This window comes from Talpa europaea (assembly GCF_964194135.1).
Source record: "Talpa europaea genome assembly, chromosome: 1".
Taxonomy (NCBI): domain Eukaryota; kingdom Metazoa; phylum Chordata; class Mammalia; order Eulipotyphla; family Talpidae; genus Talpa; species Talpa europaea.
The window spans coordinates 10,528,445-10,544,306 of record NC_140073.1 but is presented as its reverse complement, the minus strand read 5'-3'; the positions used below and the strand labels follow the sequence as shown (position 1 = coordinate 10,544,306).

General features: G+C 35.8%; 2 protein-coding genes across 2 annotated transcripts; both read right to left on the bottom strand.

Annotated features, from left to right (window-relative positions):
* Window positions 1–389: 389 nt before the first annotated feature.
* Window positions 390–1,373, bottom strand: LOC311170485 (olfactory receptor 10AG1-like; the record flags this gene model as incomplete). Its single annotated transcript, XM_084232902.1, has 1 exon — window positions 390–1,373. Exon 1 carries the CDS (start codon window positions 1,344–1,346, stop codon window positions 390–392), a length of 957 nt encoding a protein of 318 aa, XP_084089028.1. The 5' UTR covers window positions 1,347–1,373.
* Window positions 1,374–8,316: 6,943 nt separating this feature from the next.
* LOC311170505 (olfactory receptor 10AG1-like) lies at window positions 8,317–9,273 on the bottom strand (the record flags this gene model as incomplete). Its single annotated transcript, XM_084232920.1, has 1 exon — window positions 8,317–9,273. The coding sequence occupies one exon, from the start codon at window positions 9,271–9,273 to the stop codon at window positions 8,317–8,319; it is 957 nt and encodes a 318-aa protein (XP_084089046.1).
* Between the last annotated feature and the right edge of the window lie 6,589 nt (window positions 9,274–15,862).

The window sequence follows — 15,862 nt, the reverse complement described above, 5'->3', positions numbered from 1 at the left end:
ATATGTAATATGGGGAAAAAATCAATAGTTACATCTGTGCTATTAGTTATCCTTTTGGAGCAAAAATTTAATTAAATGTATTTGTTTTCCAAACAATATATTGGTTCAAGACATACAGATAAATATTTTTCATAAAAAGAATAAATAGATAATGTTTATAGTATTTAAAAAAATTGGATAAACAAACCTTAATGACTCCATGAGATATTAATAATATTTCTAAACATTATATTGAGTTAGGTAGTAGACTTAAAAATAACAAGTAGTTTATTTTGTGAAATATAAAAATGTGAGAGCATTAGAAAAATTCTGGTTTATAGCAAAATTGATAAAAAACAAAAGAATATTATGTAAAAAAGTAACAACTTTAAATATATTATTTTTCTGAGTCATAGCACAATGCATTTTTGTAGTAACTTCTCCAGTGCCACCTTAACATCTTTGTTTCTCAGGCAATATATAATGGGGTTTAACATTGGTATCAAGATAGTATAAAAGAGAGAAAGGAATTTGTCCACTCCTGTTGAGCGACTGGTCGTGGATTTGAAATACACAATGATGCCTGAGCCAAAGAATAAAGTGACAACCATGAGATGGGAAAAACAGGTTGAGAAGGCCTTGGCTCTCCCAGTTGCTGATGGAAGCTTCAGAATGGTGGAGACTATTTTCACATAAGATCCAACAATCAGAAAAGAAGGTATACTGGCAACTAGTGCAGAAATCATATACAGCAACATTTCAACCACGAAAGCATCCCCACAAATAAGCTGAACCACTGGAGGTGCATCACAGAAGAAATGATTCAACTGGTTACATCCACAGAAGGCTGAAGAGAAGACCACAGAGATGAACATTGTATGTACTGGAATTGCAGTGGTCCAGCAGACAACTGCCAGCTGCATACACAGCATATCATTCATGATGACAGGGTAGAGTAATGGGTTGCAAATGGCAACATACCTGTCATAAGCCATGGCAGTGAGAATAAAGCACTCCGTGTCTCCCAGGACCAGAAAGAAATACATTTGAATGGCACAAGCCAATAAGGAAATATTTTCATATTTTCTACAGAGATCTATTAATAATCTGGGAACAGTAACTGACACATAGCATATTTCCAAAAGGGAAAAATTCCTAAGGAAGAAATACATGGGGGTCTGTAGGGAAGTATCAACCTTAGTGATCATGATAACGAGGCTATTTCCCACAAGAATAAAGACATAGATTATCAGAATTAGACCAAAAAGGAATCCTTGAAGTTTGGGAACATCAGAAAAACCTATCAGGATAAATTCCATCAATGCAGTGTGGTTCCCCAGTGAGAAATTTTCTCCTGTGCATTCCATCTAAGAACAAAATGATTTCACGTCTTAGTAGTCAATTCAATCCTTTGGTTTGAGTAGCAAAATGGAGGTTTTATATGACTGATTTCAAATCCATTGATGTAGGGTAGATGTCATTTTGTTGTTTGTTTTATATTTTGGGGAATACATTTCAAATTCAGCAGCCTAAAAATGCAAGATATTAAAACACATAATCTATTCTTATGATCATATTTAAAATTAAGTTTATGTCACTAACATACAAAATAGATGACAATTAAGTAAGTGGAAAACATCAGGGAGTCTCTTTTCTCAAACAATTTTAGGTAACCTGGGGCATTCTCTAATGAGAAATGATTCTCCTCCCTGATTAATTTGGCCTCTTCATTCATTCTTGTCTAGTTTTGTTTGTGTGTAGCACCATTGAATTTATAGTCAGTTGATATGATCTTGTACATTGGTTTGGATATTTCTTCTTTTTGTTACTGTCAGGCAACCTAGGGCCAAGGTGATCAGCAAGTCTACTCTGCCTAGTCCACTACAACCAACCTGGCTACCCACTAGCTATTAGTATTGGAAATACTGCATTTTAGCAACCTATGTGCACATAAAATCTGAAATATGAAATAAGTGCAGATTTTATTAGATTATCCCTTGAATTCTAACATGTCCCCACAGCTATAAAAATTTTAAGATATTCTGAACTTTAGGTGCTTAGTAATAATTAGATAAGCTTATCTCTTTGGGGAGTCATTAGACAAAGTAAAGGAACATGTAGGTATGTCAGATAATTTAGCAGAGAGTACAAATATAAGACCAGGTAATTGTAAAGTCTGCCATAAAATCTGTTACTTCTATGATAATAGGAATTTTGAATATCCATCCATCATCACATGTTATTATTAATATATAATATATATCACAAATTATATAATGATTAATATGTGCTGTGCATACTACAAATTCTGATTATCTCCATCCAAATTTTGAAACACATTGCTAATTGCAGTGTAACTTACACCAGTCATCTAAAATATAAATTTTTACATCAGAATATGTTCAGTAATTCCTTCCCTTTGCTGAATCCTACATCTTGCTTTTTGTTATTTCCATCCAGTCTTTGTGACATTTATTCATTTGAAACAATGACATATTCACAGATTGTCAAAGAGTCAATCCACATTCTCATGTGTTTCAAACTGTACTCATTTCCATTTCTGTACAATACAACACTTTTTCTTCCTCAGTGACACCAAGCTCCTACTTTCCCGCAAATCTGAAACAATGAAACAATTTATACTTTCTACATTTTCTATCTTTGTTCTTCTAACCCTTATCCCTTCCTTCCCAGCTCAAGGAAACCTGAATTTTGTCTTTAGTTTCTCAATTCATGCCCTCAAAACAAACCTCCTCATGGCTCGTCTGTGTTTATGACTCACATTTTTGAACAGAAGGGGCCAAGGACCTGCCACGTTTGAGATTCAAAGAATATGCTCTATAAACTGAAACCATAGTCTTCTCTTGGATCTCTATGTTTGATTACTGCACCTTTATGTTCTCTGAATTCACTATTTGATAGTTATTTTTCCATATTATATCTTCTTAAATTTTGAATATATATAACACCTTTCTTATTTTTTTTATATAAGCTATTGCTTTGAAAAACAATTACAGCCTTAAGAGAAATGAATTTTCATTGATCTAAACGTTTCAAATGTATCAGACTAACAAACAATATATATATTAATAAGAATTAGAATAATTATTGTGGATAAATATAAAGTACATATTAAATACAGGTGTGTCCATTGGTAGGATAGCAATAATAATAGTGGTGAATTGTATGATTTCAGTGATCTTTACAGAGCTTACTGGCCAGTGGTAAGGTCAGACAGGGAAGTCAGATGTCACCCTAGAAAGTGCAGATCTATGTGGAAAGAGTTACCTGGTCTTGCAGGAGGGACACATTCCTAAGAAAGTGACATCACTCTTAGATTTTGTCAGATCACAGAATCATGTTGGTATTATCATCTACAAGGAAAGAGAATACACATTATTTCCAGAAAAATAGGTCCTTATACTCATTCAATTCTATAACCCAAATGTCTCGTCTTTGCAATGTGTTTTACAAACACCTGCTGATGGGTAATTGAAATTAATTTCCCACTGACTCACAATATTGTCAAGGTAACTAAAAAGTTCACTGAGCAAAGAACTATATTCAATTACACACAAAATCAGAAATATTTTGGTAATATGTGTTTAAATAATTATCAAAGCTTAAGTCTCCTTGCTGAAAATATACAGAGTCATAACAACATGTAACTAAGTAAGAGTTCTTTTGAGAAGTAAGGGATTGAATCTATATAAGAACCTGGCTTAAAATACACAGTTGTAGTTCTGTTCCGCATTGTTCTGATGCTTATCATAGCTACTGTATTTATCATTATTACTTTATCTCATATACTTTTTCTTTAAAGTTTGCTTATCTTAAATCCAGTCCACTTTACCCAGATTTCCTCATGGATGCATCTGATTTCTGTAGGCACTGTTAATATTCCCATTTTGCATAAGTACCTAATGCACAGAGATAAAGAATCTGCCCAGTGGCAGGAAGCTGATGTCTGACCCTGGTGACTTCAAACTCAATAGTGTGATCAGCATCCACATTCCTAATCAACACTCAATGGCTGCCAGAAGGTATTCAATGAAAAGTGATTTTTGAATGCAATATTCTGAAAAAGTATGAGTAAAACTAAGTTACATAAAACTTTTATAAGAGCAAGTTGATTTATCCCCATTTTATATATTCTATGGTGCTCTAAAAATTGGAGGCTAATTACTCATGTAATGTATATTTGAAGGACAGACAACTATACTGGCAAATGAATCGGAATAGCAAAAGAAAATATATTTTCAATGAGCTTTGTTTATTGAGATCAAAAACCACACTATAATGGAAGAACCAGGGTAAAGTGATTGCTGCTCACCTTTTTCATATTGTGAAGAAATCCCCAAGCTGCTCTTTTATACTAAATAAGGTGTATATCACATAAACTTGTGCTTTTATAATGAGTAACAAATTAACCATTGTTTTTCTTCCTTGAATTCATACTTAACTTGATCAACATGGCACCTTTATAGTAAAGAGTGTCTCATTTGCTGTGGGGAATGTGTGCTCCCAATAATGTTGCATTTTTAAATGCAAAGATGTTTATCAGTTGGTAACTAGGGAAAAACCAAGGCTGTCCCTTGTTGGATTAGCAATGCCTGGCATGTTCTCTCACGGGGAATATGGGTTAGGAGCATTAGCCCCATGACCTCTCCTCTGTCCCATGCTCCCCTCCCAGCCTCTAGTCTCTGGGATTAGAGCAAGTCTCTGTTGGGAGAGGCTGTAGAAGGTGTTCACAGTTTTAACTTTGGTCAAGATCTATGAATAATCTGAGGATATTAAATTCTGAATGATTAAAATATTATTTCTTCTTCGGAATAAATGTCACTTGGAAAGATTCCAGAGCTCTTGCATCATCTGTTGGTTCTTATGGCCCTCTCACCATAGGAAGATAGCATGTAGCATTAGTAACAGGCATTTATATAAGAATGAAAATTTGATTTGGTCAAGAGGGTATAGTACACTAAGTCTTACATTTTATATATTGAGAAGGTATAAATGTGAAAATGAGAAATTGGTCTCTGACTTGCTATGTGTGAACTGCCACATCTGAGTGCACATTTTCTATATTTTCGTAGCTGCCAAATGAGACTCAACATACTTTCTGGTCTGGATTGAGCATATAGGATTATGGGGGTTGAGGCAGAAATAGAAAACCCCTGCTGGAGGAGCGGACCCTGCTCTAGTTTTCTCAAGGGTTGAATCTAGAATCTTAATTCAATGACTTTCCTTTTTTTTTTTTTTTTTTGTGGGACCCTCGCCAGTGGCCTGGGATCAAACTGGCCCTGCAGAGGCTGCAACAGCCTCGCAACCCAGCGCTCAACCACTGCGCCACCAGGGGAGGCCCTAAATTCAATGACTTTCTAGAAATAATCTTATGTGATACTCCAAAGCCCTCCTGCGCGTGTGTGTGTGCCCCTGTGTGTGTTTTAAGAATACAAGGTTGATACCTGAGAATGAAATTTCATTGCCAAATGAAATTCAAAATCCGTTCAATTTTATGCTGAAATCCTTTGATTCTCTTTTATGTCACAAATCCCAACACTGCTGACCTTTGTTAGCGTCCATTATGAAACAAAACTGAATAATCACCTTGCTGCTTAAGGTCTACTTTATAATCCCTCCATTCCTCAAAGGCTCTGGATTCCTGCTGTGAATCATAACCTGTTTTTTAACTTGTCATTATATTGCAGAGAAACCTTTTAGCTGTCATGATATTTTCCCTTGAGGTCATTTTTGCAACATTCAAATTTTGACTTTAACATCATAGGCTAATGGGCCTTTTCACTTTTCAAAATTGTCATGTGAAGAAGTGTGAAGATGACTGAGCACTCAATCAAATGCAGTGTTAAGGGCACATTCAGGGTGGGGACACCTGCCTCACCCAGGTTCTGCAGGTCAGGATCTGGTGCAGAGACTCACATGTGGGAAGTTTTACTGCTCCACAGGTCCTGTTGAAACAAGTCCTTGCAGGAGTGAACTTGTGCCCATAGAAATATACACAAGGATCCACACACAGGCAATGTGCTTCAAAATAATGTTAAATTCAGGACCCAATAATGGGATGCTTTGCCAGATTACAAAATTTGTACAAAATTCACATGTGTTGGTATCTTTTTTTAAAAAAATGTACATTCCTCAGTCTACCTTCCCTGAGTCTTGTCTTGCTAGAAGACAAGAATGTGGGTTGAACATCACACACTCTGTGTCACGGCACTCACTGCTGTCTGTGAGCACACATAAAATCCCATCTAAATTATTTAGTGATATGCAGCTGCCGCCTCTGGTATTACTGTGGTCAAACCTTATAAACAACCTTAGAGAACACATGCCCCAACAACATCTAGATTCTTCTCTGCAGCAGGCTGTTCAAATGTTGCCTTATGAGATCTGTGCTAGATGTGAAGAACATCTTCCCTACCAGACTTGACACAATCTAGCTGAATTTCTAGAAAGTGTTCCTCATCAAATGCAGCCAGTCATTATGCCTCTTCCAATGTTCTGTGGTGTTTGAAGAGTTAAAACTGGTGATCAGTTGCTCCTTTCTATCTACAGACTATGGAGTATATGGTAGCCTAAGCTCTCATCCTCACAGAGCACCTGCCTTTGCCATGGTACAAAGACTCTGAGAAGTCCAGCTGACCTAATGTCTGCCCTTCTCCATGTGCTCACATGAGTTGGGCCATGCTCTGGATCACACTAGGGTTGGATGCTTTTCATAGCCTTATGCTTATTCATCTTTCCTTTATCCTCCAGGTGGATTTCCAGCATGGAATTGCTTGTACAAAATTCACATGTGTTGGTATCTTTTTTTAAAAAATGTATCTTTTTACTATGGCAACAAGAGTTTAGAACCTATATTTTTCTTTGGGCTTTAGTTTCATAAAGTTAGATGTGTATTACCACACTACATCCACCATCAAGCCCCAATTAATTACATCATAAAAAGATAAAAATTGACTTATTGATGTGAACTGGATATATAATTTGGGCCTGTGTGTTGTGTTTGCCAATATTCAACCCTCTGCTTTTGCTGAGAGATCTTTGATCACTTCACTGTTTTCAACATAACAGGTATCTCTGATGTATAGGGGAGGAGGCAGCCAGACAGGTCAATTACTGGCAATTTTTTAAAAATTGCCCTAATCATTTTTAATATAATGACTCCACAAAAATTTAAGAACAGCATTACAACCTAGTCGCTTATATTTGATAACTTCTTTGAGAGTGCTCAAAGAACAAACACACATTTTGTAAAAAATGAATACTATTTTGCATTGGAAATATTTTGGAAAGTTTATTCCCCCATCTTATTTCTACTGAACATGGAATTTTATGTCAAGAAATATTTATGCAGATATTGTATCATGTGTACAACTAATTACCTCATAGAGATCTCTAATCATAATGTGACATGAGTGATGGGAGAGGTCTCACTCATAGCAGGAATCTAGAAAACTTAAATAAGGGAACAGGAAAATGAATAGCTATAAAAAAGTGAAAATCAAAATCAACAAAAAACTATGAACCAGAGACACTCTATGGGGGTTAGGGGACAGGGAGGGGAGGTATTGGGGTCAAAATAAGGGGGTTGCAATTGTATGGGGAATATAGAAATAAAATTTATTTAAAAATATAAAAAAAATAAATTGTATTCCTTCTATGAATCATAATCTGTGCTTAACTTCAGTTTTTATATTACAGAGAAATCTCATTTAGTGGTCACGATATTTTCCCTAAAAGTCATATTTGCAACTTTCATATTTTTCACTTTAACCCGGTTGCATGTATGCTGCATCTTTAGGGAGTTACTGATGAATCTGCAGTAAAAGCAGATGGCAATTTCATCTTTTTTAACATGTGGTTAAAATGGTTAAAACACAATATGGTTCTTGGAATCCAAACCTGTATATCTATAACACTTTATATGATTATCATGTAAATTTGGGGAAAAAATCAATAGCCACATCTGTGCTATTAGTTACACTTTTGGAGCAACAAATTTAATAAAATGGATTTGTTTTCCAAACAATATATTGGTTCAAGGCATATATAAATATTTTTCATGAAAATAATAAATAGACAATGTTTATAGTATTTAAAACAATTGGATAAAAAAACTTTAATGACTCCATGAGATATTAATAATATTTCTAAACCTTATATTGAGTTAGGTATTTGACTTAAAAATAACAGGTAGTTTATTTTGTGAGATATAAAAATGTGACATCATTCAGAAAAATTCTGGCTTATAGCAAAATTGAAAAAAGGAAATGAATATTATGTAAAAAAGGAACAACTTTGAACTGTTATGTGTCTGAGTCACAGCACAATGCATTTTTGTAGTAACTTCTCCAAGGCCACCTTAACATCTTTGTTTCTCAAACAATATATAATGGGGTTTACCATTGGTGTCAAGATAGTATAAAAGAGAGAAAGATATTTGTCCACTCCTGTTGAGCGACTGGTCGTAGATTTGAAATACACAATGATGGCTGAGCCAAAGAATAAAGTGACAACCGTGAGATGGGAAAAACAGGTAGAGAAGGCCTTGGCTCTGCCAGTTGCTGATGGAAGCTTGAGAATGGTGGAGACTATTTTCACATAAGATCCAACTATCAGAGAAGAAGGTATACTGGCAAGTAGTGCAGAAATCATATACAGCAAGATTTCAACCCTGAAAGCATCCCCACAAATAAGCTGAATCACTGGAGGTGCATCACAGAAAAAGTGATTCAACTGGTTACATCCACAGAAGGTTGAAGAGAAGACCACAGAGATCAACAATGTATGTATTGGAATTGCAGTAGACCAACAGGCAACTGCCAGCTGCATACACAGCCTATCATTCATGATGACAGAGTAGAGTAATGGGTTGCAAATGGCAACATACCTGTCATAAGCCATGGCGCTGAGAATAAAGCACTCAGTGGCTGACAAGATCAGGAAGAAATACATTTGAATAGCACAGGCCAGCAATGAAATATTTCCATATTGCCTACAGAGATCTGTTAATAATCTGGGGACAGTAAATGATACATAACATATTTCCAAAAAAGAAAAATTCCTAAGGAAGAAATACATGGGGGTCTGCAGTGAAGGATCAACCTTTGTTATCATAATGATGAGGCTATTTCCCACAAGAATAAAGATATAGATTATCAGAAATATACCAAAAAGGAATCCTTGAAGGTTGGGAACATCAGAAAACCCAATCAGGATGAATTCCACCAATGCAGTGTGGTTCCCCAGTGAGGAATTTTGTCCTGTGCATTCCATCTATGATCAAGATGATTTCAAGTCTTAGTAGTCAACAATCCTTTGGCTTGAGTTGAAAAGTGGATGTATCATGACTGGTTTCAAATCCATTGACATGGGATAGATGTTGTTTTCTTGTTTGTTTTTTTATTTTGGGGAATACATTCCAAATTGAATATCCTAAAGGTCCAAGATATTAAAAGAGATAATCTATTTTCATAATCATATTGAAATATATTCTTTGTCACTAACACTATGAAATAGGTAACAACAAATTGAGAGCAAAGAATTAGGGAGCCTCTTCTCAAAATGCTCTAGGTAACCTGGAACTGTCTCTAATGAGAAATGATTCTCCTTTCTGATTAATTTGATCTCTTCATTTTTCCTGTCTATTTTTATTTCTGTTTAGCACTATTGAATTTATAGTCTATTGATATGATCTTGTACATTGATTTTGATATTTCTTCTGTTTGCTACTCTCAGGCAACTCAGGGGCAAGTTAGTCAGTAGGTCTCCTCTGCCTGGTCCACTCCAACCAACCTGGTCACCCACCAGCTATTAGTATTGGAAATATTGCATCTTAGCAAGCCCTATGTGAACATAAATTCAAAATAGGAAATAAATTAACATTTTGCTATATTATCTCTTTAATTCTAACACATCTCCACAGAAATAAAAATTCAAACATAATCAGAACTTTAGGCTCTTACTAATAATTGGATAAGCTTATCCTTTCAAGTAGTAATTAGACAAAGAAAAGGAAAATGAAGGCATATCAGATATGTGAGCAGAGAGTTCAAACATGAGACCAGCATATGTGAAAAATTTGCTGTAGTATCTGTTACTTCTATGTTTAATAGGAATTGGGAATATTTATCTATCCATCCATCTTATTACAATATAATATATAATATATATCACAAATTATACATTATGATTAATAGGTGCTGTGCATAATACAAACTTTGCTGATCTCCATTTAAAATTGGGAACACACTGCTAATTGCAGAGTAACTTATTCTAGTCGTCTCCTAAAATACTATTTTTACATCAGAATATGTTTAGTAATTCCTGCACTGCACTGAATCTAAATCTTAATTTTTGTTATTTCCATTAAGTCTTTTTTTTATAATATTCTTTTTTAAAAAAAGATTTATTTATTCATTTATACAAGAACCGGGGTACAGACCAGAGGTGGGGGGGGTTAAGAGGATTCACCAGAGACACAGTGGGGAACAAACAGGCAGACTGAGGAAATGCACTGCTGAGGGGAGCAGTGGGCAAGACAGGAGAGGTCTGCGCGCCATGTGGGACCCTCGCTGGCTGGCAGGGAACGAACCAGCGCTGCAGAGGCTGAGGACAGCTTCACAGTTCAGCCCTCAACCTCTGAGCCAACAAGGGAGGCCCTATTTCCCTTCAGTCTCTGTGGCATTTATTCATGTGAAGAATGACCTATTCACACATTGTCACATAGTCTGAAATCCATATTTTCATGTGTTTGGAAGTGCAGCCATTTCCATTTCTGTACAACTCTCCTTTTTTCCTCTCTGACAACATCCTCCTCCTTTTCAACAAATTGAAACCAAGGAAACAATTTATAATTTCTACATTTTGTACCTAAGTTCTTCAAACCCTTAATTCTTTCCTTCTCAGTTCAAGGAATCCTGCATTCTGCTTTAGTATTTCAAATCACACTGTCAAGATAAAACTCATGTCTCTTCTGTGTTTATGACTCACTTTCTGAACAGGTGGGATCAAGGACCAAGGATGTTTGAGATTCAAAAAATATGCTCTCTAAACAGAAACCATAGTCTTCTCTTGGATCTCTATGTTTGAGTCTGTGCCTATATTTTCTCTGATTTCACAATTCAGTAATTAATTTTCCATATTGTATCTGTCAAATGAATATAACACCACCTTAATTTTTTTTTTTTTTTATGTAGGCTATACCTTTGAAAAACAACTACAGCATTCATTCAGAGAAATGAATTTTCATTGACCCAAAATGTTTCAAATGTATCAGACAGTCAAGCAATATATATTTAATAAGAATTACTGTTGTTTATTGTGGATAAATATTAAGTGCATGTTAAATACACCTATGTCCATTGATAAGGATAGTAAAAATTATGGTGGTGAATTGCATGAATTCAGTCATCTTTACAGAGCTTACTGGCCACTGGTAAGGTCACACAGGGAAGTCAGATGTCACCCTAGAAAGTGCAGATCTATATGGGGACAGTTACCTGGTCTTGCAGGAGGGACACATTCCTAAGAAAGTGACATCACTCTGAGATTTTGTCAGATCACAGAGTCATGCTGGGATTATCACCTATAAGGAAAGAAAATAAACATTATTTCCAGAAAATAGGCCCACATATTCATTCAACTTTGTAACCAAAATAACTAGTCTTTGCAATGTGAGTGTTTTAGAAATACCTGCTGATGCTAATTGGAAATGATTTCCCAATGACTCACAATATTGCCAGGGTAACTAAAAAGTTCACTGAGCAAAGAACTTTATATTCCATTACATACAAAATCAGAAATATTTTGGTAATATGTAGTTATCTAAATTATCAAGGCTTAATTTTCCTTGTTGAAAATATAGAGTCATAATAATCAGTAATGAAGTAAGACTTCTCTTGAGAAGAGATTTAATCCATATAAGAGCCTTGTTTAAAATACACAGTTGTAGTTCTGTTCAGCATTGTTTTGATGCTCATCATAGATATTGCATTTATCATTATTACTTTATCTTATACCCTCTTTATTTTAAAGTCTGCTTATCTTAAGTTCAGTCCACTTTACCCAGATTTCCTCATGAATGCATCTGATCTGTAGGCACGGTTAATATTCCCATTTTGCATAAGTACCTAATGCAGAGAGATAAAGAACCTGCCCAGTGGCAGGAAGCTGATGTCTGACCCTGGTGACTTCAAACTCAGTAGTGTGATCAGAATTCACATTCCTAATCAACACTCAATGGCTGTCATAAGGTATTCAGTGAAAATGATTTTTTGAATGCAATATTCTGAAAAATATGAGTAAAACTAAGTTGCATAAAACTTTCATAAGAGCAAGTTGATTTCATCCCCATTTTATATATTCTATGGTGCTCCAAAAATTGGAGGCTCATTACTCATGTAATGTATATTTGAAGGACAGACAATATAAGACAAATGAATCAGAATAACAAAAGGAAATATATTTTCAATGAGCTTTGTTTATTGAGATCAAAAATCACACTATAATGGGAGAAACAGGGTAAAGTGATTGCTGCTCACCTTTTTCATACTGTGAAGAAATCCCCGAGCTGCTCTTTTATACTGAATAGGGTGTATGTCACATGAACTTGTGCTTTTATAATGAGTAACAAATTATCCATTGTTCTTCTTCCTTGAATTCATACTTTACTTGATCAACATGGCACCTTTATAATAAAGAGTGTCTCAATTGCCGTGGGGAATGTGTGTTCCGAATATTGTTGCATTTTTAAATGCAAAGATGTTTATCAGTTGGTAACTAGGAAATAACCAAGGCTGTCCCTTATTGGATTAGCAATGATGGCTTGTTCTCTCATGGGGAAAATGAGTTAGGAGCATTAGCCCCATGACCTCTTCTCTGTCCCATGCTCCCCTCCCAGCCTCCTGTCTCTGGGGTTAGAGCAAGTCTCTGTTGGCAGAGGTTGTAGAAGGCATTCCCAGTCTTAATTTTGGTTTAGATCTATGAATAATCTGAGGATATTAAATTTTGAATTATTACAATATTATTTCTTCTGTGGAATAAATGTCACTTGGAAATATTCCAGAGCTCTTGTTGGTTTTTATGGCCCTCTCACCATATGAACTGCCACATCTGAGTGTACATTTTCTATATTTTTGTAGCTGCCAAATGAGCCTCAACATACTTTCTGGTCTGGATTGAGCATATAGGATTATGTGGGGGTTGGGGGGGGCAAGAAACACCCTGCAGGAGTTGCTGACCCTGCTCTATTTTTCTCAAGGGTTGAATCTAAATTCAATGACTTTCTACAAATAATCTTATGTGATACTCCAAAGCCCTCCTGTGTGTTTGTGTGTGTGTTTGCCTCTGTGTGTGTGTTTTAAGAATACAAGTTTGATACCTGATAATGAAATTTCATTGCCAAATGAAATTCAAAATCAGTTCAATTTTATGTTGAAGTCCTTTGAATCTCTTTTGTCACAAATCCCATCACCACTAAACTTTGTTAGAGTCCATTATGACACAAAACTTAATAATCACCTTGCTGCTTAAGGTCTACTTTATAATTCCTCCATTCCTCAAAGGCTCTGGATTCCTGCTGTGAATTATAACCTGTTTTTAACTTGTCTTTATATTGCAGAGAAATCTCTTTTAGTAGTCATGATATTTTCCCTTGAGGTCATTTTTGCAACATTCATACTTTGACTTTACCCTCATAGGCTAATGGGCCTTTTCACTTTTCAAAATTTTCATGTGAAGAAGTGTGAGAATTACATGCACGCACAATCAAATGCAGTGTTAAGGGCACATTCAGGGCGGGGGCACCTGCTTCACCCAGGTTCTGCAGGTCAGGATCTGGTGCAGAGACTCACATGTGGGAAGTTTTACTGCTCCACAGGTCCTGTTGAAACAAGTCCTTGCAGGAGTGAACTTGTACCCACAGGAATTTACACAAGGATCCACACACAGGCAATGTGCCTCGAAATAATGTTAAATTCAGGACCCAATAATGGGATGATTTGCCAGATTGATTGTTACATTCCTCAGTCTACCTTCTCTGACTCTTGCTAGAAGACAGGAATGTGGGTTGAACATCACACTTTTTGAATCACAGCACTCTCTGCTGTCTGTGAGCACACACAAAATCCCATCTAAATTATTCAGTGATATGCAGCTGCCGCCTCTGGTATTACTGTGGTCAAACCTTATGAACAACTTTAGAGAACACATGTCCCAACAACATCTAGATTCTTCTCTGCAGCAGGCTGTTGCAAATGTTGCCTTATGAGAGCTGTGCTAGATGTGAAGAATATCTTCCCTACCAGGCTTGACACATTCTAGTTAGAATTTCTAGAAAGTCTTCCTCATCAAATGCAGCCAGTCATTATGCCTCTTCCAATGTTCTGTGGTGTTTGAAGAGTTAAAACTGGTGATCAGTTGCTCCTTTCTATCTACAGACTATGGAGTATGTGGTAGCCTAAGCTCTCATCCTCACAGAGCACCTGCCTTTGCCATGGTGCAAAGACTCTGAGAAGTCCAGCTGACCTAATGTCTGCCCTTCTCCATGTGCTCACATGAGTTGGGCCATGCTCTGGATCACACTAGGGTTGGATGCTTTTCATACCCTTATGCCTATTCATTTTTCCTTTATCCTCCAGGTGGATTTCCAACATGGAATTGCTTGTACAAAATTCACATGTTTTGGTATCTTTTTAAAAAAAAATGTATCTTTTTACAGTGGCAACTAGAGTTTAGAACCTATATTTTTCTTCGGGCTTTAGTTTCATAAAGTTAGATGTGTATTACCACACTACATCCACTATCAAGCACCAATTAATTATGTTATAAAAAGATAAAAATTGACTTATTGATGTTAACTTGATATATAATTTGGGCCCATGTGCTGTGTTTGCCAATATTCAACCCTCCACTTTTGCTCAGAGATCTTTGATCACTTCATTGTTTTCAACATAACAGGTATCTCTGATGTATGGGGGAGGATGCACCCAGATAAGTCAATTACTGGCAATGTTTTAAAAATTGCCCTAAATTTAAGAATAGCATTACAACCTAGTCACTTATCTTTGAAAACTTCTTTGAGAGTGCTCAAAGAACAATCATACATTTTTTAAAAAATGAATACTATTTTGCATGGAAATATTGTTGAAATTTTATTCCCCCATTTTATTTCTACTAAACATGGAATTTTATGTCAAGAAAAATTTATGCAGATATTATATCATGTGTACAACTAATTACCTCATAGAGATCTCTGATCATAATGTGACGTGAGTGATGGCAGAGGGGAAGCAACTGAAGTTTTCTATGTTGGAAGGAACATCATGGAAAGTCATGTGAACAATGAAGAGTCTGGGAAGGTTTGGGATGAGTGACTTAGAGAATGTGGACCATGGTGAAGAAAATCATGACTAATAATCACATCTTACCAAATTCTAATTACAATTTCTCTCTCTTTAAACTTATACAGCTATTCTTTTTCAGTGAAATCTATAAAACCATTTAAGGAAAAAAAGCATAATTGATGATTTCCACATCATAAGAAGGTCAGTAAAAGTAACTGACAATCACAGTTAATTTCTTTATTCCATTATACAAATACTTGTTTTAGCATTGTTTATGTGCATTTAAGACCTGTATATTTTGTGGCCCGAGTTTTGTCCCCAGCCAGAGTGACTCACATCATGCAGCAGACCTCTCCTGTCTCGCACTGCTCCCCTCAGCAGTGTATATCTGTTTATCTGACTGTTCTGGTAAATCCTCTGACCTATACTCCAGTTCTTCTACTCCAAAAATGAATAAAAATAAACTCTGTATTAAACAATGTAATTGAGTTTTGTAATGAATGCAATGGAAATAGATAACA